The sequence below is a fragment of the Ctenopharyngodon idella genome, chromosome 16 (genome assembly GCF_019924925.1).
Source record: "Ctenopharyngodon idella isolate HZGC_01 chromosome 16, HZGC01, whole genome shotgun sequence".
Classification (NCBI taxonomy): domain Eukaryota; kingdom Metazoa; phylum Chordata; class Actinopteri; order Cypriniformes; family Xenocyprididae; genus Ctenopharyngodon; species Ctenopharyngodon idella.
The window spans coordinates 26,234,392-26,261,664 of NC_067235.1; the positions used below are offsets into that span (position 1 = coordinate 26,234,392).

General features: G+C 38.2%; 3 protein-coding genes across 4 annotated transcripts; all 3 read right to left on the reverse strand.

Moving 5' to 3' along the window:
* Positions 1-1,458: 1,458 nt before the first annotated feature.
* Positions 1,459-6,290, reverse strand: LOC127496989 (apolipoprotein A-I-like). Of its 2 annotated transcripts, none has more exons than XM_051865045.1 (4): positions 6,253-6,290; positions 2,738-2,793; positions 2,481-2,631; positions 1,459-2,388 (listed from the first exon to the last, which is right to left on the reverse strand). In XM_051865045.1, exons 2-4 carry the CDS (start codon positions 2,775-2,777, stop codon positions 1,812-1,814), a joined length of 768 nt encoding a protein of 255 aa, XP_051721005.1. In that variant the 5' UTR covers positions 2,778-2,793; positions 6,253-6,290; the 3' UTR covers positions 1,459-1,811. The 2 variants fall into 2 exon arrangements, with proteins under 2 accessions (XP_051721005.1, XP_051721004.1); XM_051865044.1 differs by lacking the exon at positions 6,253-6,290 and adding an exon at positions 2,895-2,973.
* On the reverse strand, positions 4,163-6,344 carry LOC127496991 (apolipoprotein A-I-like). The gene is made up of 4 exons (XM_051865048.1): positions 6,253-6,344; positions 6,096-6,151; positions 5,840-5,990; positions 4,163-5,747 (listed from the first exon to the last, which is right to left on the reverse strand). Exons 2-4 carry the CDS (start codon positions 6,133-6,135, stop codon positions 5,171-5,173), a joined length of 768 nt encoding a protein of 255 aa, XP_051721008.1. The 5' UTR covers positions 6,136-6,151; positions 6,253-6,344; the 3' UTR covers positions 4,163-5,170.
* A 6,937-nt stretch (positions 6,345-13,281) lies between these two features.
* LOC127496985 (apolipoprotein A-I-like) lies at positions 13,282-15,123 on the reverse strand. The gene is made up of 4 exons (XM_051865041.1): positions 15,006-15,123; positions 14,801-14,855; positions 14,351-14,501; positions 13,282-14,256 (listed from the first exon to the last, which is right to left on the reverse strand). Exons 2-4 carry the CDS (start codon positions 14,838-14,840, stop codon positions 13,680-13,682), a joined length of 768 nt encoding a protein of 255 aa, XP_051721001.1. The 5' UTR covers positions 14,841-14,855; positions 15,006-15,123; the 3' UTR covers positions 13,282-13,679.
* Between the last annotated feature and the right edge of the window lie 12,150 nt (positions 15,124-27,273).

The window sequence follows — 27,273 nt, forward strand, 5'->3', positions numbered from 1 at the left end:
ATGAATGATTACGGGAATTTGGCCTTTGTGTTTCCTCATGTTTATACTCCCGTGGAACAGGAAGTCATGGCTGGACAATTTCATGTTCATGATCACCCTGGTGTGCTAAAAAAAATTTAAATATGAATGGGAATATACTTCAGAGATATTTTACTCATAAAAAATTCTAGGGGTGCCAATAATTGTGGCCAATGTGTTTTGGAGAAAAACATTTATTTCATAATGTGATTTTCCCCCCACTTTTAATTCTTTTCCTTCAATGAAAGGTTAGATTTTTGCTAATTTTATGAATTAAAGATCAAAAGGATAAACAATGCAGATTTATTTTTACAGTCCTCTTTGATCATATTTACCAAGGGTGCCAATAATTCTGACCACAACTGTATATATATATATATATATATATATATACACACACACATACACAGTGGTGTGCGGTGGTGTTTTAAAATGAGGAGGCAACGTCCTCATTTATGTCCCTGTTACACAATTTTCCTGGTTAAGTTAACATTACATTAAAAGAGAAACCAAATACAATTCTATTTTGTATTTTTACACCATGTAATGTTCTATTTATTAAAACCAAGTATAAATTTCATCAAGTTAGTGTTTTTACGCATTTTTACATTTATTCCAAAATAATAACTAAAGGCAGTAACAATTTAAACAATATATATTATTTATAAACATTCAGCTTTTCTTTTTAAAAGTCAATTTGTTTTCAGCAATCATCAAGCTTGTACACACTGGTCACTCACTCACAGACACAAAGATGTACCTTTAATTTCACCACGCTGATTGCTCACTAAAAACCCCCGCAGGCCTCATGTTTTCAGGCCATTTCGAGTTTGATTTTGACATGAAATAAAGCAGTGATATCTAAGTGACAGTTGTTTACTTACTTTTTAATTAGTCTTCCCATTAACACCATCACTGTCTTCATTCAGGCCGATTCGACGACAACGCGCACGAAAACAAGAGGCGGGATTTATCACATGAACCAATCATGTCCAACTGTAACCGATCATATCCAATAGCGCGATGGAGGCACTGCCTCCTCTCACGTGACTTTCCCCCATTCATTCTCAATTAGCCCCCACTAAACCCACCGCATGCTTTAGAGGCTCTGCTTTGTTTCTATGAGCTGAAGGGAGGCAGAGAGACACGGACTCCCCGCTGTAACTTCACCTGCGGGTGTCGCTGTTTGACATTGTTTCTTTAGAAAAACGAGTGACATTTACACGTTTTAATGTCAAATTTTGTAACTTTTGCGTTGTTTTATTTTTGTAATATTGTTTATTTTCTCATCCAGTTTTTTTTGAGGAGGCACTGATCAGGAAACGCCCCTGATAGATAGAGATATATATCTCTAAGTGTCAAATGCCACATTTGAACCTTTCAAACCAGACAGTGACTGTTGTATTTATAAAAAAAAAAAAAAAAAAAAAAAAAAAAATTGTCTGGGGATTTTATTAAAGTATGCAAGCCTGATACATTTTCAGACGGCTACTTAATTAGATAAAAAAATAACGTATGAATAGCATAAATGTAATATTTAGAATGACAGTTCAGCTATGATGATCTACGCAACTGGACATAATATTCAGAAACGGATTTTAGCCAAAAATCACCTTTCCTGTATATTAGTGTTTGGTCTATCAACCTTAAGATATAAGACCAAAAAGATCTTGTTAATGCCCAATAGTATAATGTAGGTCATGGTTATGGAGAGAAATGGGAATTTGGAGTCACAATGCTCATGGAAGGAAAAACAGTTCTGTTAGTGACACAGGAAGAAGTCTTTGAAGCATCTAATTTCTCTTGATGAAGGATTCGTACAGGGAGGTGAGCTGGTCCTTCAGGTCCTGTGCGTAGGGGTCCAGCTTTTCCTTCAGGTCTTCAGCGTAGGGTGTGAGACTCTGCTGGACCATCTGGGCTCTCTCTCTAATCTGGGTCTGAAGATCCTCAGCCAGAGGGCTCACGGTCTTCTGGAACTCCTGCAGACGCTGGTCAACCTTCTCCTTGATTTCAGCAGTGTAGGGCTCCAGCTGAGCCTGCAGCTCCTTCACGCTCTGCTCCAGGTTTCCTCTCAGCTCCTCACTCTTCTGGAGCAGAGTGGCCTTCAGGGTCTCAGAATCCAGGGAATCTGCATATGGAGTCATGGCCGTCTTGAGCTCCTCCACTCTCTGCTGGATCTGGCTCTTGAGGTTGTCAGCATAGGGCTCCAGCTGGTCTCTCACAGTGATCAGGTCCTGGCCCAAACGCTCCCTCAACACTTCAGCTTCCTTGGTGATTTTGGTCATCAGCTCTTCAGCCAGAGGATCCATCTGTTTCTTGAGGGTGACGGCATATTCGCTGGCCATGTCGGCACTCTGGGTCAGTCTAGCACTGTTAAATGGAGAAAGATGTTTGAGTTTCATATCAGGGCATAAGAAATAGTCTAAATAACAGTGTCCTGCAGGTAAATATTCTTGACTTACTTGACTTCCTGTCCCAGTTGGGAAGACCTGATCATCTTGACGGTTTCCTCTGCGGTTTGTGTCGCCTTGGAAACATAGCTCCAGAATGCATCAGTCAGCTGCTCCAGCTGTGGCTTGGGCTCATCAGCGTAGAATAGGTTGGCCTGGCAACCTGTTGATTGAGCATTTCAGTTTGATCAAATGGTTTTGTAAATAGACTGTAAATTTATCAAGCCTTTAAAACATTTTCATATTGTAATTTTCTCTGAATTCCTCACCTGTAAATACAGCAAGTGCAAGCACCACAAGAACCTTCATGGTGTTCAGTTTTAGTCTAGAGGTAAAAAACACTTTCAATGAATGGCTCTGTCTTTTACATAAATGTAAAAAGTGCTGTATTTTGAATTTACTAAAAAGTCCGTCAAAAGTTCTTACCTTAGTCAGTGTGTTTTAATTGACGCTGTCCTGTCTGAAGAACCAGTGTGAAGGTGGCTGGTTCACATCTGTATTTATATAGCATGGGAAGATGATTGCCGTAGTGGAAACCCAAAGTCCAGTGGGTAGTGCCTTGCTGTCACTACACATCATTACGCCCTGACTGTACCTTCAACCACTACAGACTTTCAGATTCATTGCAGATAATGATAACAGTGAACTTTGTCTTTAAAAGCAGTAGTGAATATTTTAATTACATTTTTAAAATCAAAATGCATATAATATATTTTAGGTCTTATCACTTAACATTACACAGATGTCATTAAAGGGAATTAAAATAGAATCCCCAACTGCCTAAAACAAAAAAAGTATACGTAAAAATATTTGGAAACATTAAATTAATAAAAATCATAAAGCCTAGAAAAGGAGTCATCCAGAATAATCAAATTATTTAAGGTCCATCTTAGGTACTTAAATCAGACAGAGCCCCAAGTTTGAACATTTGACCTAATAAAACAACATATGATAAAAGACGTTCTGCATTCCCTGATAAAGTCTGACACGTCACTCGAAGCCTCTTAATTCTGTGTCTGCTGGCATTAAGCTTTGTTACTTTTGTCCTTTAGCTTTAAATCTAGCAGTTAACTTTATTAACATTTACAATAATTTGCCATTAATTAATACGTAAATAGTTTCAAAGGAAATAGACTCCACTCCACATAAACTGATTGTAAGTATCCTATGGAATTTCATGATCCCAACCCCGGGTCTGAAAGAACTGAAAGATGTTTAATTATTGAATAACAATATTTGTCTGGTTAAACTACGGTAAGGTAATTCATAATTTTATAATATAAGTCCTTTCACCAAAGTTTACAAAAGTAGTATGCCTCTACATATAATCTAATTTGAATCAGAGATGAGGAAAATGTGTTTCTCTCCACTAGAGAGCACTGCCACTACTAGTGAAGCTATATAGGTTATTTTACTATTTATCAATAAATTTTGATTCTGGTCAAGGAGGAGGCAAGGGAGATGTGATTAAAATGAACTGTTGTTTTTAATTAGTCACTTAATATACATATTATATTATACTACATAAATGTGTTTTATTTGAATATTTCTGCACACTCATACAGTGCAAGATGACCACAATCGTCCACAAAACACAGTCTAGCATAGTCAACAGTGAAAGCAAGGAATTATTAAACTCGTGGGTTTTTCTGAATTGGACATATAACAATCTTCTACATATCAGTGACAAATAATAATATATGGCAGATGTTTTATTGTTGCAATAACAAGAAAAAAATGCTAGAAAGTCACAATATAATATAGATATATGAAAACTCAAAAAAAAAAATAAATCAGTGACTGGAAGAGGTCCATTTTTGGAAAGTTCTCAACCTTATCTAATCTTTATTATGTGTTACAAGCAATCATTTGAGATGACCTTTATCATTTCTGCATGTCCTTTGTTAGAGTTGGTTTATTTAAATAATCCTTCTGACATTCATACAGACTTTTAGAAATATTGTTTAAATCTGTCTGTTATGTATGTATGTGTGTATATGTATATGTGTGTGTGTGTGTGTGTGTATGTGTATATATAATATATATATATATATATATATATAGTGTGTGTGTGTGTGTGTGTGTCAAATGCCACACTTCTCATGAGTAGATAACAAGGCCTTAATCTTTTGAAGAAATAACTCCTATTTTGTCTTGATTTTATTAAAAAGTATGCAAGCCTTACGCATTTTCAGAGGGCTACTTAATTAGATTAAAAAAATAACGTATGAATAGCATAAATGTAATATTTAGAATGACAGTTCAGCTATGATGATCTACGCAACTGGACATAATATTCAGAAGCGTGTTAATAAATGGCAGGTGTTTTATTGTTGATAAATAAGACAAATGATTCACTTGGCATTTATAAATTTCCAAGAAACAACATATTTTCTGTCAGAGGTAATAAACTGAAATAAATACACAACAGAAAGAGAGCAAAATTTCTGCGTCTGTATAGATGAATGGTTATGGTGTAAACAACAGGATTTTAGCAAAAAAAGAAAAAAAAAGAAAATCACCTTTCCTGTATATTAGTGTTTGGTCTATCAACTGTAAGATATAAGACCATAAAGATCTTGTTGATGCCTAATAGTATAATGTAGGTCATGGTTATGGAGAGAAATGGGAATTTGGAGTCACAATGCTCATGGAAGGAAAAACAGTTCTGTTAGTGACACAGGAAGAAGTCTTTGAAGCATCTAATTTCTCTTGATGAAGGATTCGTACAGGGAGGTGAGCTGGTCCTTCAGGTCCTGTGCGTAGGGGTCCAACTTTTCCTTCAGGTCTTCAGCGTAGGGTGTGAGACTCTGCTGGACCATCTGGGCTCTCTCTCTAATCTGGGTCTGAAGATCCTCAGCCAGAGGGCTTACGGTCTTCTGGAACTCCTGCAGACGCTGGTCAACCTTCTCCTTGATTTCAGCAGTGTAGGGCTCCAGCTGAGCCTGCAGCTCCTTCACGCTCTGCTCCAGGTTTCCTCTCAGCTCCTCACTCTTCTGGAGCAGAGTGGCCTTCAGGGTCTCAGAATCCAGGGAATCTGCATATGGAGCCATGGCCGTCCTGAGCTCCTCCACTCTCTGCTGGATCTGGCTCTTGAGGTTGTCAGCATAGGGCTCCAGCTGGTCTCTCACAGTGATCAGGTCCTGGCCCAAACGCTCCCTCAACACTTCAGCTTCCTTGGTGATTTTGGTCATCAGCTCTTCAGCCAGAGGATCCATCTGTTTCTTGAGGGTGACGGCATATTCGCTGGCCATGTCTGCACTCTGGGTCAGTCTAGCACTGTTAAATGGAGAAAGATGTTCGAGTTTCATATCAGGGCATAAAAAATAGTCTAAATAACAGTGTCCTGCAGGTAAATATTCTTCACTTACTTGACTTCCTGTCCCAGTTGGGAAGACCTGATCATCTTGACGGTTTCCTCTGCGGTTTGTGTTGCCTTGGAAACATAGCTCCAGAATGCATCAGTCAGCTGCTCCAGCTGTGGCTTGGGCTCATCAGCATAGAATAGGTTGGCCTGGCAACCTGTTGATTGAGCATTTCACTTTGATCAAATGGTTTTGTTAATAGACTGTAAATTTATCAAGCCTTAAAACATTTTCATATTGTAATTTTCTCTGAATTCCTCACCTGTAAATACAGCAAGTGCAAGCACCACAAGAACCTTCATGGTGTTCTGTTTTAGTCTAGAAGTAAAAAACACTTTCAATGAGTGTCTCTGTCTTTTACATAAATGTAAAAAGTGCTGTATTTTGAATTTACTAAAAAGTCCGTCAAAAGTTCTTACCTTAGTCAGTGTGTTTTAATTGACGCTGTCCTGTCTGAAGAACCAGTGTGAAGGTGGCTGGTTCACATCTGTATTTATATAACATGGGAAGGTGATTGCCGTAGTGCAAACCCAAAGTCCAGTGGGTAGTGCCTTGCTGTCACTACTCCACATCATAATGCCCTGACTGTACCTTCAACCACCACAGACTTTCAGATTCAGTGCAGATAATTATAACATTATCTTTAAAAGCAGTAATGAATTTTTTTATTATGTTTTCATTGGGTCAAAATGAAAATGCATATAATTTTTTTTTTTTTTTTTTTTTAACCTTATCACCAATGTAATTAAAGGGAAGTTAAAAGAGAATTCCCTGCTGCCTAAAACAAACAAGAAAAGTATACATAAAAATATATGGAAACATTAATTTAGTGAAAATCTTAAAGCCTAATAGGAGTCATCAAAATTAATCAAATTATTTAAGGTCCATCTTAGGTACTTAAATCAGACAGAGCCCCAAGTTTGAACATTTGACCTAATAAAACAACAAATAATAAAATACGTTCTGCATTCCCTGATAAGGTCTGACACGTCACTCAAAGCCTCTTGATTCTGTGTCTGCTGGAATTTTTCTCTTGTCTTTTAGCTTTAAATCTAGGAGTTAACTTTATTAACAATTATAATAATTTGACATTTGTTAAATAATACATAAATAGTTTTAAAGTAAATAGACTCCACTCCACATAAACCGATTCTATAAGTATCCCATGGAATTTTCATGATCCCAACACCAGGTCTGAAAGAACAGAAAGCTGTTTAATTATTCAATAACAATATTTGATTGGTTAAACTATGGTAAGGTAATTAGTCATTTTATCATACAATTCCTTTCACCAAAGTTGACATAAGAAGTAGGCCTACCTATAATCTAATTTGAATTGGAGATGAGTGGAAAAAATGCATTTCTCACCACTAGAGAGCACTGCCACTACTGGTGATGCTGTATGCTTTAGTTAAACATTTATCAACAAACTGTTTGTTTTGTTTGTTTGTTTTTTAAATAATCGTTTACATTAATAACAGAAGCAAAACATTTATCATGTGACATAAGTACACCAGTATTTATTAAAAATCAATCTTGAAGTGAAAAATCAACCTCAAATGAAACCGCTGTAGAACAATATTGATGGAGTCAAAATTATTGAAGGATCACAAGAAAACTCGCTCATAAAATGCCACTGGTCCAAGGAGGCAAGGGAGGCCAAGCCTCTTCAAATATGTGATGTGATAAAATGAACTGTTTTTAATCAGTCACTATACATATTATAATACATATGAAGCAGTGCATGCCGGTTAGAAATTTTGTCCGACTTGAGGCTGCGTCGATGCCACGTGACTGTGACGTATGGCATCAAAGTACTGCAAGAGCGATTCGAGAGCAGTCGGCTCTGATGACGACACAGCTGTTTCACGATTGGCTGGATTCACTGCTTGGCAACAATCACGTGTCTTTCGTGTTTATTTTGAAACCTTTAGTTCCACTAATGCTCCCAAATCTGTATTTTTATAACAGTAAAAGCTATTTCCATGTAGTCGCGATGCTATATTGTGTAATGTTTATCAAAATAAAACTGATAAAAATGAAGACCTCACTTCTTTGGTATTTAAATAGTATATGCTTATGTGGAACTTTATTCTTGTACAAAGAGACGCTGTAAGCAGTACATAAAGTATTGAATGAAAATGTCCCTGAAACATCTGTGTATTTGACAAATATTGCATTTATTTCACTTAAACTGTGATAAATATGCAAACGCAGTGCGAGCATTACTACAGTAAGCAGAAAGTGTCCAACTTCATGTCTCCGTTTTCAGCTCCTCCCCAACTGCATCCAGCAACTCCTGCCGATTGGTTGCATCCAACTGCAGCCGATGTCAAACACACCTATAGTCTAACATAATCAATAGTGCAAGCAAGGAATTATTAAACTCGTGGGTTTTTCTAAATTGGACATATAGCAATCTACTACATATCAGTGACAAATAATAATATATGGCAGATGTTTTATTGTTGCAATAACAAGAAAAAAACGCTAGAAACGTCACAATGTAATATAGAAATATGAAAATTCAAAAATAACTGTGCAGATTAAATCTGGGCCTGCAAGTCTTCAGTTGATGCAGCAAAAGATTTTTTCATTTCCTGCAGATTTTGGTGTACTTTCTCCTTGAGTTCAGCAGTGTAGGGCTCCAGCTGAGCCTGCAGCTCCTTCACACTCTGCTCCAGGTTTCCTTGCAGCTCACTCTTCTGGAGCAGAGTGGCCTTCAGGGTCTCAGAATCCAGGGAATCTGCATATGGAGCCATGGCCGCCTTGAGTTCCCTTTCAGTCAGTCATATTCAACGTTACGTCAGAACTGAACTGACGAATTGGGATCTCATCTGAGAGCCCAGTTCGTTTGACGGCCACGATCACTGTCTCACATGCCTGGGCATAAGCATGCTGAGAATGCATTTGTGGGTGGCTCATCTCTCGCCTTTCTCGTAAAAGCTTTTCAGTGTGTTGTGTGCCGTCCAGCTGACAGCGCAGGTTGTCACGGCAACCCTGCGCGTCATTCGATGCTCTAGATTCATGCCCCATCGAGACTCGAGTACCTCAAATGAGGTGGAGTCCCCTCTGCTATGCCCCGATCTAGTTCCTCCTTCCAGGGGAGGACTACTTCGGTGAATAGCCAGGGTCTGGCTAGCACTCGCCAGACCATTTTGTTTGCTCATTCGGACCATCAGACTCGGCTATGTGAATCATTTCGACCAGCGTCCCCCCAGGCTCGATATCTTGGCCTGCGGGCAGAGATTGTAGTTCTACTGGCGAAGGATGTGATACAGCCGATGTTGAAGACACGGTTTTACAGACCGTACTTCTTTGTACCCAAGAAAGGCGGTGGGTTGCGGTCAATCTTGGACCAGCGCGTTTTGAATTAGGCCCTTCATATGCTCCCATTCAAAATGTTGATGCAGGGATTCTATGCTTTGCATTCAAGGCACGAGCATATCAGTACAAAGTCCTCCTCTTCTGGCTTTCCCTGTCGCCTCTTGTCTTCATGAAAGTCGTGGAGGTGGCCCTTGTTCTTATGAGGGAACACAATGTTCGCATTCTCGATGACTGGCTAATACTGGCCCACTTGCGATTGTGAATACAGGCCCACTCGTGGTGCGAATACAGGGACCTGGTGCTCCAACACCTCAGCCATCTGGGACTTCGGGTCAACTGGAAAAGTAGCAAACTCTCCCTGTGCAGAGGATCTCTTTTCTCAGCATGGAGTTGGACTCTGTCAACCTGACAACACGTCTCACAACCGATCGTGCTCAGTCGGTGCTGAACTGCCTGAATTCGTTCATGAGCAGGAGAGTGGTTCCACTGAAACATTTTCAGAGGCTCCTGGGGCATATGGCATCAACAACCACTTGGGTGAGACCGCTTCAGCACTGGCTTCACGGCTGAGTCCCGAGATGGACATGACAACATGGCATGCACTCTGCCATTGGCTGGGGTGCCTTGTGCACTGGGCATGCAGCATCTGGCTCCTGGACAGACCTCGACTGCATTGGTACAGTGCACAGCATAAATGAGTACACCCCCATCTGAACAAATACAAAAGATGTATTTTCTTTATGATCACTAATTGGCTTGCTTAGTTGGGGACACTTGACATTTGATATTTAACAGTGCTTTGCATCTGCCTGCATTGACACCATTTTCTTTAAGAGCTGCTGTGCAGCCAAAATTATATACCAGTTATCACTGTAAAGCTGCTTTGACACAATCTGCATTGTAAAAAGCGCTATATAAATAAAGGTGACTTGACTAATACAATTCATGGAAAGATGGCAAAACTAAAATGTATTAAACATATACATAATAAACTGAGAAATGTATGTCATTAATAGCCATAAAATAAGTAAATTGGCCAATTTTGTTTAAATTAAGGATTGCAGAAATGAGTACACCCTAGATTTAATTCAACAAATGTATAATATTTTAGTACTTAGTATGCCCTCCATAATTTTGAATATACTACTCTGACCCTTCTTGGCACGGAGTGTACAAGTTCATGACAAATTGTCACATCTGTCCTGGATGATGAGCTCCTTAAATGCCCTGATCTTTAATAGGGAGTGTTGCTCAACTCATCTCTACAAAATACCCCACTGACGCTCAAGTGTTAAGATTGAGTGCAATACATGTCCACAGAAGGTTTTTCACCTTGGGAGAATGCATATCCTCATTGTCATGTTGAAAAAATGCCAACAATGCAGGGAATGAGGAAAGGGTAACATCTTCTGTTTCAAGTTTGTGTATTAAATTACACAGTGGTGTGTAAATTCATGACAGCATTTATAAAGCACAACTCCCTCACACCTTCAGCGCTCATACATCCCTATATAAGAGCTTTTCTACCACTGAACTTTACTGTGGGAACCAAGCACTTCTTACTGTACTCCTCCTCTAGCAACACCATAACATTTTGGATGCTGTTAGATCCAAAATGATTGATTTTGGTCTCATGAGACCAGAGTATTGATTCCCAGAATCTATATTTTGTAAATATGGGCTTTGGAAATGGCTAACTGACTTTATTGTGCTTTGGCTACAGTGGGTAGTTCCAGTGAGAACAACAACCATGCATGTCACTTCTGCAGGCTGCATCTTACTCTGTGAGATAAACAGTCACTCTTTTCATAGCTTTTGCTGGCTCTGAGACACTCACTTGGTATTTCTCCTGCTCTTTGTCTAGCAAAAAAATCCCTCATCACTAAATGAAAGCTTAAAATGAAGGCCTGATTATTTCAGGGGCCTTGTCACAAGTCCATTGTTTTTGAATTTCTGTGTTACTTTTGCTACATTTTCACACTTAAAACAATGATTTGGTAATCCTCTTGTACCACTGTCCTCTTTTGTGCTAAGAAATAAGTCTCCTGACAGTTCTCTCCCAAGTGCTTCCATTGTTGTCAGCATTAAGTCTGAGAATGATTCAGTGGGCTATATAACACTTTTAATTGTCAAGAAATTACTTCTCTTTGAATGTTTTGGTTCAACATACTTACCTGTTGATCAAACATTGCCTTAAACTTACACCAGAAAATTTTTATTTTGTTTTATTTAGTAACTTTTTTGAGGGTCTACTCATTTTTGTTACACAACATTTTATCACCTTGATAAAAAAATCTTATTTTCCTGAATAATTTTGACATGCTTCTTTGGTAATTGATTAAGCAGACTTGCTGGAACATTATATCTCTAAAGATCCCTAACATGTCTTCTTAGTAATTGAGTAATTGCTGGCTTTCAGAAGTTTCAGAGGGGGTGTACTCATTTATGCTGTGCACTGTACATCAGTTGCCTCGAGATGCTAGCTGTATGGCTTGCTCTGCACTGCTTCAAACCGCTGCTGCACAACAAGCACGCACTGGTCTGGACGGACAACACTGCGGCCGTTGTGTACATTAACCATCAAGGTGGTCTATGCTCCCGTCGCATGTCGCAACTCGCCTGCCATCTCCTCCTTTGGAGTCAGAAGCATCCGAGGTCACTTTGTGCCATTCACATCCTGGGCAAGCTTAATTGCGCAGCCGGTGAGCTCTCACAACAGCCTGTACTCCCGGAGGAGTGGCGATTCCACCCCGAGATGATCCAGCTGATTTGGAGATGCTTTTGGGAAGCACAGGTAGACCTGTTTGCCTCTCCAGGACACGTACCGCTGTCAGTTGTTTTATTACCTGACCAAGAGGACCCTCGGCACAGATGCGCTGGCACGCAGCTGGCTTCGCCCATGTCTTTCCCTGGCAGAGCTGCTCTGCCGTCTCTGCTCGGTATTGTTTTTACCCAACTAGGCTTAGTCTACCACAGAGATCTTCCATATTTAGCACTTCCCTGATTGGACAGTCCATGTGTGTAATTTCCACATAATATATCCTATTTGCAGGATGTGGTCTCCGCAGCATTCCCTTACAGGGATATGCTTTTCCAGTGTTATCCAATCCCAGACAGCAACATAGTGTTGTCCCAGATCCAGCCCACATCTGGTACATGTGGATTCCACACGGGCCAGATGTGGGCCGACACTATGTTGCTGTCTGGGATGTCTCACTGTACAGAACATAAGTGATATACACTTCTCTGTCTAAGCCCTTTCCTTCTTCCGCCCCAGCAGGTGCGGGGGGATTTAGCGGCTTATACAGGGCATTGGAAGGGTCAGCAATAGTGGCGCTTTGGTATGGATCCCAATTCTTCAGTTCAATTCTGACATAACATCAGATGTGACTGACTGAAAGGGAACGTCTCGGTTACATATGTAACCCTCGTTCTCTGAAGGAGGGTACAGAGACGTTACATCTTGTCACCACAATTGCTGTACCACCGCTGAAGTGCTGGGACACACTGTCTTGGCTCCTCAGCGAAAACATAATGTCCGTCAACACTCACTCTTCCTTTATACCCGTTTCGCGGGGTGGAGTGCGAAATGCAAATCTCGCACACCAATGTCCATTTGGCTCATTCGGTTTACACTCAAAGGTAATTGGGCTCTGAGACGAGATCCCAATTCGTCAGTTCAGTTCTGACGTTAACGTTTCCATTCCCTCCTCATTATTACAACCAAAAGTCACTGGAAGAGGTCCATTTTTGGAAAGTTCTCAACCTTATCTAATCTTTATTATGTGTTACAAGAAATCATTTGAGATGACCTTTATCATTTCTGCATGTCCTTTGTTAAGAGTTGCTTTATTTAAATAATCTTTTTGTCACTCATACAGACTTTTAGAAATTTTGTATAAATCTGTCTGTTATATATGTATGTAGATTTTTTGTTAAAGAAATAGGCCTAACTTTTATTTTGTCTGGTGACTTTATTAAAAAGTATTCAAGCCTTATGCATTTTCAGAGGGCTACTTAATTAGACAACAAAAAAAAAACATATGAATAGCATAAATGAATGTTTAGAATGACAGTTCAGCTGTGCTGATCTACACAATTGAACATAATATTCAGAAACATTGTGTTAATAAATGGCAGGTGTTTTATTGTTGATAAATAAGACAAATGATACACTTGGCATTTATAAATTTCCAAGAAACAACACATTTTCTGTCAGAGGTAATAAAAGAGTTGCTAAACCGAAATAAATATACAACAGAAAGAGAGCAAAATGTATTCTGCATCTGTATAAATGAATGGTTATGGTGTAAACAACAGGATTTTAGCAAAAAAACACCTTTCCTGTATATTAGTGTTTGGTCTATCAACTGTAAGATGTAAGACCATAAAGATCTTGTTGATGCCTAATAGTATAATGTAGGTCATGGTTATGGAGAGAAATGGGAATTTGGAGTCACAATGCTCATGGAAGGAAAAACAGTTCTGTTAGTGACACAGGAAGAAGTCTTTGAAGCATCTAATTTCTCTTGATGAAGGATTCGTACAGGGAGGTGAGCTGGTCCTTCAGGTCCTGTGCGTAGGGGTCCAACTTTTCCTTCAGGTCTTCAGCGTAGGGTGTGAGACTCTGCTGGACCATCTGGGCTCTCTCTCTAATCTGGGTCTGAAGATCCTCAGCCAGAGGGCTCACGGTCTTCTGGAACTCCTGCAGACGCTGGTCAACCTTCTCCTTGATTTCAGCAGTGTAGGGCTCCAGCTGAGCCTGCAGCTCCTTCACGCTCTGCTCCAGGTTTCCTCTCAGCTCCTCACTCTTCTGGAGCAGAGTGGCCTTCAGGGTCTCAGAATCCAGGGAATCTGCATATGGAGCCATGGCTGTCCTGAGCTCCTCCACTCTCTGCTGGATCTGGCTCTTGAGGTTGTCAGCATAGGGCTCCAGCTGGTCTCTCACAGTGATCAGGTCCTGGCTCAGACGTTCTCTTAACACTTCAGCTTCCTTTGTGATTCTGGTCATCAGCTCTTCAGCCAGAGGATCCATCTGTTTCTTGAGGGTGACGGCATATTCGCTGGCCATGTCGGCACTCTGGGTCAGTCTAGCACTGGGAGGTGAAAAGTTGAAACGTGTATTTATGTTAATGCAGTTTGAGATTTTAGTATTTCAAACATAAACTGAGACTTCTGGACATTACTTACTTGACTTCCTGACCCAGTTGAGACTCTCTGATCATTTTCAGGGTGTCCTCTGCTGTGCGTGTGGCCTTGGCAACATAACTCCAGAATGCATCAGTCAGCTGCTCCAGCTGTGGCTTGGGCTCATCAGCATAAAAAAGGTTGGCTTGGCAACCTGGAAAAAAATACAAATAATTCTAAGTCCACCAGACAGTTTCCAATCTGCTCAAACAGCTAAACATTGCGGTATGTGTACGTGTTCTTGTTTGCATTTTTCTGTATAATTAATTTCTCTTTTGTTTTTTCCCCATATTTTTGAATACTTTTTATTGCTCTTTTAGTATAGTTTTTCAACATAAAAATTTAAATCCAATTGAAGTCTTGACAAAGGCTTTATCTAATATTACAAAATGTGTTGATAAATAGGTAGGGCATTTCAGCTTCTTGGCCACAAAAGACAACAACATGATTTACCTGTGAATGCCACAAAGGCAAGAATCAGATACAGTTTCATCTTCACAGTTGTTTGCTAAAAAGGAGAAAAAAAAATAAATTAATTATCTACATTTACATGTTTTAAAACATTTAATATTTATTTACACAATATATTTTACTGACACTAAAATACTATTTGCAGAAGTATTTTAGTAATTTTTATAGTCTGTTAAGCTTAAATTACCTTCAAGTCCCCCAGGTATTGCTTAGTCCAGTAAGCCTCTGTGAGTCCAGACAGTCTGAGGCTTTATATATATATGTGTGTGTGTGTGTGCGTGCAGTTGAATAATCTACAGAAAGAAATCAAAGTACAGCATCCAGTGCCATGCTGTCAGTGCCGCTCCCCCCACCGTCACTTCAGCCTGCTGTCACATGATGTTGTGCTTTGAACCTACTGATACTGAATCTACAAATGGATCGCCATAGACATTTTTATTTTTTTTTATTTTTCTCTAGAGTCTAGACAGAGCCTTGGTGTATTCAGTGGGAATTGAACTCAATCTCTGTTGTTTGCTTTAGATAATGAGATCTTTAAAAAGGAATTTTTGAATTTACAGTTTTTGGTCATTATAATTCCATGATGATCAATGATTCATTAACTTTTATTTAGTTTAATATCACAAATAAATAAGTATACTGTTATAAGCAAGTGGGTAGAAAATGCAGTTTCTCTAACTTTTTTTATTTCATATTTTTAATTAAGTACTATAAAGTTATGACCTTTGTGCCTTCACAGTATTTAGTTTAGATTGGGATGTAAACTTTCAACTGAGGGGGCAGTTTTCTTGTACATGTGGCCACATCACCTTTTTTTTTTTTTTTTTTAATCTTTATATCATAAAACATCTTTTAATGTAAACTTTTTTTTGCAATTTACTTTTACTAGACAAAATTAAGAATAAGAATACATTTTGTCATGATACATTCTGTAGAAAACATATGACTTGAAAAAGTGCTTTAAAAATGTTTCTAATTATGGGGACTGCTTATGCAAGCTTTTCCAAGTCTCAAGCCATATGATATGTTTATGTGAAAAAGACAATCACCAAAAATAATAATTTTATTGTAATTTTTATTTATGATAATGATTATTTTAATGATGACAGAATTTTCATTTTTGTGTAAACTATGCCTTTAAAACAATAGTGGTTTTGAATAAAAATAGCAACATAGGAAACACTGGAGCATTAAATGGGGTCATACTTGTTTTGGATTACATGTGCCATTTTTCTGATTCAGATGGTTTTTGTGTTATCTGAAAAGTGACGAGTGTGGACAGGTGATAAATAGCTCTGCTCAAGGACAATGGTGCTTTTGTTGAGTAGATTTTGTTGAAAAAATTATAGATGGATTTTGAAACTAAATGCTTATTTGATGCAATAACACTAATAACTGTATACCAAAAAGTCTTTAAATGCTGTTATTAGTACTTAAGAGACTTGACTCTCCACATTCACTTAGATTGTATATTTTTAATGTACATAATTTGATGTAATCATTTGTGTTGAGCTTTGATTTGCAAGTGAGAGTTGTTGTTTTCATATAAATCAAGCTATAGAGTTTACACTCATGGCTCATTCAGCATTACAATCTGTTAAACCCCAAACCAGACACACCTCTCCCGTCATCCAGCCAGCGTGGAGGGGCAGAGTCCGCTTACAACACTTCAACTGGATATCTGATTTCCTCCACACATAAAAAACATTTACTGCAGCCTTGGGAATTTAGAGCACAGGGGAAAAAAAAACATGCAATCTGTGTCACTCTCTTATGAGAATGTACTGTTTTTTGTAAACATATTAGTGCAAACTTATTTTCATGAGGTTTCAACTTATGTTTGATTGTCCATAAAGAATTAAAAGTAAAACATCTCAAACCAAATCAGACTTTATTACAGTATGACCAACAAATGCATGTAACAGTTGCCTGCCTCACTAAGTTGTATGCATGCACAGACATAGTGGGTATAGCATCAATTGACTCTACAGGATACTTTGGAGTCAGAGAATGTCAACTCCCAGAGCCCAAATGCGACTCATAGACTCCTTAGTGGAGCCACTCCTTGAGCCCAGTATCTCAAATAGCAAGAGAAGGTAACCAGGCTTCTATTCCCTGCTGCCAGGGAAGTCCTGACCTGTGCGACCTTCCTCCTTCCCTCGCAGGGAAGGCAAGAACCTTAAAGGCCTCAAGAGTAAAAGCTCTGATAAAGGTGCTAGCTGTGTCCATACTCTTCATGGACAAAGCCCTTAATGAGTATCTTACCAAAGGGAGTAGTATTTCAACTACAACCTTCGATCTACTGCTATATTCAAGGGGGAGAATAAACCCTTCGCATTACAAGAGTGACATAGAATAAAAAGCCAGATCTTGCCAGTGCAACTCAACCCCTAGGGAAACTGCAGGGGAGCTTAAGCTCTACTTAACCCTATTGTCATGGGGGAGAGCGCTCCACCCTACTTAAGCAAAGATCTTCTCCAGGAACCAGGAGACTCCATGCACTCGTCTGATTATATAGTGGTACCATTTCAAGAAGGGAGGCCACCAGGCAGACTGCCTACTTGCTAGGTTCTTGCAAGGCTTTGCACAAAACCCAGGCATAGGGGAGCATACGGCCCTACTTCAAGACCCAACCAAATTTGCGTTCTACAGAAATAATAAAGCAATACATGACTCATTCTGGAAGATAGTTGGAGAATATAATTTTCCTCTTTACACCAGTCCCAAACCCTAACCCTTTCCCGAACTGACCTTTTTTCAGTAATTCACTCACCCAGCATCTAACAAAGACTACAATTTATCCAATCATAATCAGCTTCCATGCCCCCATTTCCCTCACATTAAATACTTAATAAGCTTCCCAACAGATGGCGCTTCAATACTTTATTACATCATGACTCAGACTTCGATAGTTTTATTAAGAGTGGCCATTCTTTCTGAAGATTAACCACTCTCCAGAAGTTTCACCATCACTATTATGGGAAACGGTTAAAGCAGTAATTACAGGAAAGATAATATCATACTCATAAAACAGGAAAAAGCAGCAACAACTGGAAAATAATGTAGAACAGAATTAAACACCTCACAGATATTAACTCCATCAAGCCAAGTGAATAAAAACAAAGTGAACTGAATTATCTTAAAGGGGACCTATTATGCAAAATTCACTTTTGCATGGTGTTTGGACATAAATGTGTGTTGGCAGTGTGTGTACACAACCACTCTATAATGATAAAAATCCAACCACTCCTTTTTTTTTAATCCCTATAAATCATAAGCTCAGAAAAAGCCTGTTTCCAGATCCCTGACAATGTGATGTCACTTTAGCCACAGGCCCCGCCCACGAATGTTGACAGACACTGCCGTTTTAACATAGAACCGCCCTGAGCGAGTTCACAGCGAGTTCACGCAGTCCGCCATTACTGCACTGACGAGAATGTCTCCCAAGCGTTTTAGGTGTTCTGTAGCTGGATGGATTAATCCACATAGCTCTCTCCATTTACTCCTGAAATCTGAGCCGCTGAAAACGAGGTGGATTAATTTTGATTTCCAAGAAAATGCTCCCTCAACTCTACCGAAATTCGTTTATGTCTGCACGAATGAATTCACACCGGACTGCTTTGTGAACGAATATCAATACAAAGGGACAATACAAAACAGAGGTTGTGCTAAAAATGTGCTACTCAATGATATATAAACACTGTTCGTGATAAAGCTTAAGCTGTAATTACAGTCTCCAGAGTGATACTGGATACGGAAGTAATGAAGGCGAGAGTACTTTATTACAGTTCATCGGAGTTGATTTACGGAAATAAAGTGTACCAGTTTATTAAGCACCACCCGAAAAAGCATAAGGTCTTTATATATTTGTTTACTGTTGTAACGAGTGTTTCTGTGTACTTCACTGTGTACAGTATGTTGATGATAATACAAGGGAAAGAGAGAGAGTTTATGGATAATATTTTAATGCACACTTGCACTGTGTTTTATTAAGCACTTACAGAGATTTTCTAGAGTGAAAACGGATGCTTCTTATTTTGTGTGAAGTACAATAAACATCATAAAACTCATCTGTAAAGTTTTGGCCATCATTCAGACGGTACAACAGGCTTGTAATAATATAGTGGATAAAAACAAGAAGACAATATAAGTTATAACCGTAATTAAACTAAACTATACCTGTTCTATCTCCACGCAGCATATATTCACATATATTTCTGTCATTATAATGCGTCCTGACTGAATCCTGCATTTAAAGGGCCCACCCTGAAACGGCGCGTTTTTGGTCAACCACAAAAAGTGGCGATTTTAACATGCTATAAAAAATTATCTGTTGGGTATTTTGAGCTAAAACTTCACATACACACTCTGGGGACAACAGAGACTTATTTTACATCTTGTAAAATGGGGCATAATAGGTCCCCTTTAAAACTTGACAACATAAACCAAAAAACACAGTTCATTATACAAAAACTTAAATACAAACAATATCAGTATTGCAACAAAATGAGTAGCCAAAATACCTAGCAAATCACCTAAAACTAAAAAGAAAAAGCAATTGTCCCATCTATACAAACAGGCAGAACAGCTCAGAATCCACAAGAAATTAATAATGTATTCCAAATATTATACTCTTCTGAGCATAATCTAGATGAAACAGAAATGGAACTTTTTTAAAAAAGAAGTAAAAACAATATTAAAAGAACAGGCAAATGCATAGATGGACCCCTTACTCCTGATGAACTCCATAAAACACTAAAATGCCAAATAACAAATCACCCGGACCTAATGGATTCCCAGCTGAATTCTATAAACATTTTTGGCAAATTTTATCTGTTATTGCTTAGAGTAATCACAGAAATTAAGATTACATCCACAATATTGACACATAGACTACGAACACAGCCAGTATGACACTTTTATTAAAACCAAACAAAGACCCAATTTACCCTTCTAGTTACTCTCCTTTCTCATTAATAAACACAGATCATTACCAAAAATCATTACCAAAGCTCTAGCTACTAGAATAGAAGCAATTATCCTGATGTTAATCCATCATGATCAAACTTGTTTTATTAAAAACAGAAATGCTTCAGATAATATCCGTAGATTATTCAACCTAATTAGTATTGTTTACAAAAATAATCAAAACATTAGATGCTGAAAAAGCATTTGTTAATGTAAACTGGACGTTTCTATTTTGCACTTTAAGCAGATTCGGTTTTGGAGAGTTGTTCATCCATTGGATAAAAATACTATACACATCACTTAGGGCCACAGTGGTCACAAATGAGGTCACATCACAAAGTTTCACACTTCACTGGTGAACCAGACAAGGATGACCACTCTCTCCTTCCCTATTTTCCATTTTTATAGAACCACTTGCCTCAGCAATATAAAACAATAACATAAGGAATAAGGAATACAAGATATCAACACACAACATGAAATCTCTCTTTATACACATGATGTATTATTATGTTTACAGGACCCCTACAATTCACGACAGGAAACCTTCAAAATTATTATTTTTTTCCAAAATGTCAGATTACACAATAAACTGGAATATATCAACTATACTACTACTTTCTGAGGATGCCTGCAATTCTACAACTCAAAACTCTACTCCGCACCAGGAACATTACATACTTGGGTATCAACATTTCCCCTAAATGGTCAGAGTTGTTTAACATCAATTAAACCCCCCTTTTAAAAAAAAAAAAAAAAATTATCTCAATAATCTAACTCAATAATCTCTCACTTCTACTGGAAAAACAAAACACCTAAAATATCCCTGGCAAAATGACAAAAGACAAAGTCACAAGGTAGCCTAGAAGCACCAAACTTTCAATAATACTTTTAGCAAACCAGCTACAATATTTAGTTAAATGAATAAACAAAAACATTTATAATAACTTATGGAATTGGAACAAAATCAATGCAAAAACACTTCAGTGCTAGACCTTGCTTTCTTAACAAACTCAATTAAGAAAATGAACTACTTTAAGAATATTACCATTATATCAGCTCTGACAGCCTGGTGGAAAGTGAACTAAATTAAAAATTCACCACTAACACCATGTAGGTACACCCCAATAATTTGGCACAACTTATTGATAAATGATTTTCAACTGTACAATAATCCTATTCATTTTCTATCATGACAGTACAAGGGAAATACTCATCTCCATCACTTATTCTGCAACCTTCGTGGGAATTGATGTCAGGAGGAGCCAGGATGAAGTTAGCGGCCTGAGAGATCTGGAGACCCGGTCAAAGCTGAGGTGATGCTGGGACTGGATGTCACCACAGGATTCAGAGGCCTAGGGGGAGCTGCAGTGACAAGCACCTGAGGTAAAGCCACAGTGCCGGTGTACTGAGGCGACTCCGGTGGGACCGAGGGCCAAGCCTGAGACGGAGGGAAGGCGGAGCCCGACGAAGCCAAAGGGGTGGAGGGATGAAGTGTAGCTGATGGCCCGGAAGTCTGTGGTGCAGGCAGAGCGACAAGGGTGCCCGGTGGAGCCTTGAGGACAATGGTCTCAGGTGAAGCAGAGGGAGCGAGGAGACAAGGTGGAGCCGACTGGTCGACAGGCCAAGGTGGAGTTACGGGAACAGCGGCCCAAAGCGAAGCCCGGGGATCCACACTTCAAGGCAGAGCTGGTGCCCAGCAGATCTGAGGTGGAGCCAACTAACAGTATAAATCCAAAAGTGGAGCCAAGGGACTGAAAGGGCGCCAGTGAAGCTTTCTTACCCTTAAAGGATTAGTTCACTTCTGAATGAAAATTTCCTGATAATTTACTCACCCCCATGTCATCCAAGATGTTCATGTCTTTCTTTCTTCAGTCGAAAAGAAATTAAGGTTTTTGATGAAAACATTCCAGGATTATTCTCCTTATAGTGGACTTCAGTGGACTCCACTGTTGAAGGTCAAAATTACAGTTTTAGTGCAGCTTCAAAGGGCTTTAAACGATACCAGACGAGGAATAAGGGTCTTATCTAGCTAAACGATCGGTCATTTTCTAAAAAATTCAAATGTATATGCTTTATAAACACAAATGATCACCTTGCGAGTGCTTCCGTCTTCCGTATTCTTCAAAAAGCTTACGCTGTATGTCCTACGCCTTCCCTATTCAACTTACAGAATGAACACGGCGCCAGTTCAGTTTTTTCCGTATGTTTTCATCAAAAACCTTAATTTCTGTTCGACTGAAGAAAGAAAGACATGAATATCTTGGAAGACATGGGGGTGAGTAAATTATCAGGAAAATTTTATTTCAAAGTGGACTAATCCTTTAACTTGTCACAGTGCGCACATCCTGCTACCTCAAGAGCTGTACACATGTGCTTTAGTCCGAGACAGATCACACAGAGTTCGTATGAATCCTCCGGTGTAAGAAAATCCTTACATGTTGGAGCACACTGTCTAAAACCCTTGCCACTGCCATTGTTCTCCAAATAAAAAAACAGCTCTTGAAGACAAAAAAGCTGATGACGTATTTTGCAGGTGCCCTCTTATACTCACAGGCTCTCCACCTGTGACATCATGGACAATAAATTTGCATATATGGTTCACATGCTCAGACACCGGTCATGCTGAGGAAGTTCCCCATAGTGTCATTGTTAACGCAGCATTGAAGTTCTACTTCGTAAGGGAACTGAGCTAAGCAAGGTGACATACACAACAGATGCCTCGTAAAACACTTCAACCTGCCCATTACTCAGTAATTATTTAGGGCCCGAGCACCGATGGTGTGAGGACCGTATTGTAATTGCTCAGTCAATTATTCCTCTCCAAAATGAATCGCATTTTTGAGGGCCTAAACATGCTCGAAAACTCATGAATTTGCACACGCTTCAGAAGTGGTAAAAATGTATGTCTGATATGGGTTTCAGATTTAGGTGTGGCAAAATGGCTCTATAGTGTTACCTACAAAATTTCAATTAAGTGCCCTTTGCGCAACGTTTCACGTACAGGTATGAAATTCGGTAGACACATGTAACAGCCCAATACCTACAAAAAAAGTCCCTGGGCGCAAAATCTGAAAACCCAACAGGAAGTGAGATATTTTGAATTTTTTCTGCAAAATTTTTGCTGTTTTTGCCATTTCCAGACATTGTACTTTAACGTGGCAGCCTGACAAAGTCTGATGTTTCGCCATGAAAGAGGAAGCTGTTGTAACTCAGGCTTACAGACTTATGAAAAGCCATATTTCTCCTGTATTTACTCGCTAACATGTATGTCACCCACTATTCACAGTTCTCCTAAGGCCATCGGGTGGTGGTGGCCCTGAGTGCGAAGGTCCATTCATTGCTGCTTGCAGCTTTAATTGTACTTGATGTTAGTTTTTCAAGAGTACTGTTTTTTCTCCCTGCAATGATGCGCTTGATGAATTAATTATACACAAGTTATTTGTATCTTGCAAAGAGAAACACACAGACTACAAATACATTACCAACCAAACAAAAACACATTATTTCCATTAGTGTCGTTACGAGTCGCTCTCTAAAATGTATCATTGTGGGAGGGAAAAAAACACAAGCTTTTATGTCAGGTTGTTATGTTGTGATGCTAAGTATAACGGTAAAATTTTGAATATTATGACCCACCGGGCCTGATGTGAGATCCTTCAATCAGAGAAGTTCTCAAATCTTAATCGTTTTTTTTGATTGATATAATGAATCACAATCACTCCTGCCATTCCACAGTTTGCATGCCACAAGGCCACACTCCAAAACCCAGCAGAAAAAGAAAGAGTCCACCCAAAGGATCCGTGAGATGCTGCCCCAGCACCCACAGTACCACACTCCAGAAGGTGGATTTGAAAAAGGCCTAGGCCTCAAACTTCCCAGATTTAGAGTTCTAGAGTTCTGTGGTAATCCAATAGCATCCAATAACAATAAAACCTCAAGAGATCCCGAACTGTTGTCCTTAGGAAATACCACCATTTCAGGCCCAGATTGGATAAAACATCAGGCATAAAAACATAAAACCTCAGACCTCAGATACTCACACAAATACAATGAGCTGACTTGGCTGCCATCAAGGATTGGATTTGGGGAAGAAGAAAAAATTAACGCAGCAGTTTGCTTCAATCTTTTTGAGTTATGAGCAAAAGGATTAATGCAAATTGTTTAACAGAGTTGTTCAACCAACAAACTAATTTCGGTAACACTTTACAATACGGGTGCACTAATATGCATTAATGCATGCACAGATAATCATGAGTTAATGTATGACTCATGAAGAACTAAACCATTAATTAATGATTACTGCTGATTACTGATTACTTACTAATTGTTAAGTAATATGTCATTATGGTTTTGACATCTCCACTAAGCCATGGATTTCAATTTCCAGCCATCTACAACTTTGATTCCACTGTACCAGATAAACTGCCACATCCAGAACCTTGTTGTTCATGGCACAGGAAAGTGTCAGGTTAAGCTTGAGGTCAAGGATTCAAAGGCAGAACGCTGAGAACATGTGGCTGGACACTGCTATTTCGTAACACTGTGTCAAGATCGGACAAAGAGAATAGAACCCATTATAATCAGTGGTAGTGATAATACACTGGATGCGGCACTAATGATTGTGTCCAGTTTAAACACAGTGTAACGGCGGTCAGTAGTTCAGATCCTGGTGTGCTGATATTTGTGTGCAGCCCAACTTACCCATCCTTCAAACACATTTTCTGTCATTACACTCAAAACCCATTAATTACATATTACTTAACAATTAGTTAATAGTCATGTGCCTCAACAAGTAAAGTCATAACATAATGATACATTTTCAAATCATTAGTTAATGATTAATTAAAGCAGACAACTGGAAGTTGAAGTACATGGCTTCAACCCATTGTGGTAGTTAACACATTAATTTACACTTTTAGTTAATAAAATATGTTATTAAGGAATTAATACATCATGACATTTAATTAATAGCAATTCATATATTACTTAATCTATTAATCATATTGACTCTTTATTAGTTGCTGATGCAGTAATCATTAATTAATGGTTTAGTTCTTCATGAGTCATACATTAAAACATGATTATCTGTGCATTAGTTAAGCATGAATTAATGCATATTAGTGCACCCTTATTGTAAAGTGTTACCCTAATTTCATTATTGATTTATAGTTGATTACTCAAAAACAAAAACATGTGTGATAAAGGTCTATTACAGACCTAATGTAAATATTGTGCAGGGAACAGAATTCGGATTAGTTATGCCTGATTGGCTCATGGTGATCGCTTGCTAATGCCAAGTGCAGAGGCAGCATGTTAAAGTGTTCAAAGTGACAAACATTCCAAAAAAAAAAAAAAAATGCACCTATGGGAACAATGCCACCTTGAAATTCAGCTACAGTATGTTGCTATACATATATCACAACATTCACAAGTTACCCATTAAATTTATATACTTTAAACAAAGGCTACATGTTAAATCATGTAAATTATATATAAATTATATGGTCGGTCATATAATTCAGAAACTTCAAACTCATGTACAATCATTCTGCCATTATTGTCCTATTATACCAAGCTGGTGCTGGCTGGCAACTTAAAAAAAACAAAAAAAACAACAACAACAACACAGCAACACACAATTATCCAAATAGTTCATTTTCAGGCCAAAACAATATTTTGTTAAATAAATACAAACTCTACACATTTCAAAATGCTAAAAAACTTTTTCTATACTAACTCTATCAAAACACAGCAAACCTGATTTAAAATCGAGTCATTCTGTCAAAACACCGGCACTAGTTTTCTATCCAACATGAACATATAGTCAATCATAGCACAATGACTGTCAAAATACTAACAGTTGATGACATTATGAAAACTGTATTATTGTCATGTTTCAGTTCTGCCCTACAGAAATTATGAAATCCATAGTTTTTATCTCACTTTTTTTTCTTGCAGTTTTGAGTTTACATCTCACAATTCTGACTTTTTTAAGCGAGTAGAAAAGTCAGAATTGTGAGATATAAAATAGGAATTGAGAGAAAAAAAGAGTTTTTTTTTCTCTGTCTGCTCCTCTGAGTTGTTTTGTATCCACACTGAACAAAACCAGTTCAAGGAGTCCTATTTTACTGTATGTCTTTGTAATGAAAAGAACTTCAACACCTGACTATGCCTCCAACTGAGATTGCAATCTGCTATTTCTGAATATTTCAATGATTAAAAAAATGCTTATCAATTGTTTCAGGATTTATTTTATATAGTTTTCAATACGTTTGAGCTGCTGTTGTTGCAGAAGTAGAGGTTTTACACTATATTTAAAGATTAGAACATTAGGTCTTCATTTCTGACATGCTGTGTTTAAGCATTTGAAATGAGATCAGAAAGATCCATGATTTTAGTATTGAGTAAGCTTGTAATAAAAGAAAATTTAAGCATTTTAGAAACGTATTGATTGACTGCATTTTGTGTAAAAATGACATGAATTGTGTTAATAGTTACTAGGTTACAACAGACGGATGTTGAGCTAATTGCGTTTAGAGTTTTGAAAATGTAACTACACATTGGACAAAAGTATGTTAGCAGTTGAACAAAAACTGTAAATCATGTAAATTATAAGTAATAAGGTTGGTCATATAATTCAGAGATTCAGAAACTCACTCAATCACTTCTGCTGTTATTCTTCTATTACAATCTTGAACAGAGATTCTTCTAGCATAACAGTTTTAGAGAGAAATAGCTAACAGTACAACATCATAATCAGGTATATCTGGAATGTTGTCATTTGTTCATGAACGTCATTCACCCTTGTTTCTGCATGCGAGGAATGATGAAGAGATGCTGGTTTATGTGTAATTTCAGAAACAAAAACCTCAGGATGGTTTTATTCCATTTGTGATGGTTCTAAAAGATGTTATCAAGATTGCTTCACTTTGAGTTGAAGTGGATTTAAATCATTTTATTCCGATTCATAGTTTATGTAGAAACTATTATAGAGCAAAAGAAGAATTAAGCATTTACTCCTCAGTCAATATATAATTATTCTGTAGTAAATGGTAAATTGATGGCTGGGGTAGTTCACAATTAGATAATCAGTAATTTTCACCAGTAAGCACTGCAGTTCATTTTCTACTGTAAGAATGCCATTAGTCAAGGCACATAAAGCCTAAATTATATGAGCCTAAGTTAGCACTTATGCAACTGAAGCAGGAACTAGCCTTTTTTTAACTTCGGAGAGTTGGTCAGGGTCTTCCAAAATCTTTTTAAAAATATGATATATTTATTTATATATATTTATTATTTAATTATAGTTATTATTTAATTGTAATCCATATATGCCAAAAATTGTCCGTGGGTGTGTGTGTGTGTGTGCGTGCGTGCGTGCGTGCGTGCGTGTGTCATTGTTTCCAATGAGAGCTCAATATAAGGAAGTACAAAACTGTACTAACTGCATATGTAAATAACTTGTCAAACTTTCAGAGAATCTC

Coding starts and splice junctions, on each gene's coding strand:
- LOC127496989 (XM_051865045.1), bottom strand. CDS start 2,777: ATGAAGGTTCTTGTGGTGCTTGCACTTGCTGTATTTACAG. Junction 2,632..2,737: donor TGCACTTGCTGTATTTACAG/GTGAGGAATTCA, acceptor CTCAATCAACAG/GTTGCCAGGCCAACCTATTC. Junction 2,389..2,480: donor CAACTGGGACAGGAAGTCAA/GTAAGTCAAGAA, acceptor TCCATTTAACAG/TGCTAGACTGACCCAGAGTG.
- LOC127496991 (XM_051865048.1), bottom strand. CDS start 6,135: ATGAAGGTTCTTGTGGTGCTTGCACTTGCTGTATTTACAG. Junction 5,991..6,095: donor TGCACTTGCTGTATTTACAG/GTGAGGAATTCA, acceptor CTCAATCAACAG/GTTGCCAGGCCAACCTATTC. Junction 5,748..5,839: donor CAACTGGGACAGGAAGTCAA/GTAAGTGAAGAA, acceptor TCCATTTAACAG/TGCTAGACTGACCCAGAGTG.
- LOC127496985 (XM_051865041.1), bottom strand. CDS start 14,840: ATGAAACTGTATCTGATTCTTGCCTTTGTGGCATTCACAG. Junction 14,502..14,800: donor TGCCTTTGTGGCATTCACAG/GTAAATCATGTT, acceptor ATTTTTTTCCAG/GTTGCCAAGCCAACCTTTTT. Junction 14,257..14,350: donor CAACTGGGTCAGGAAGTCAA/GTAAGTAATGTC, acceptor TTCACCTCCCAG/TGCTAGACTGACCCAGAGTG.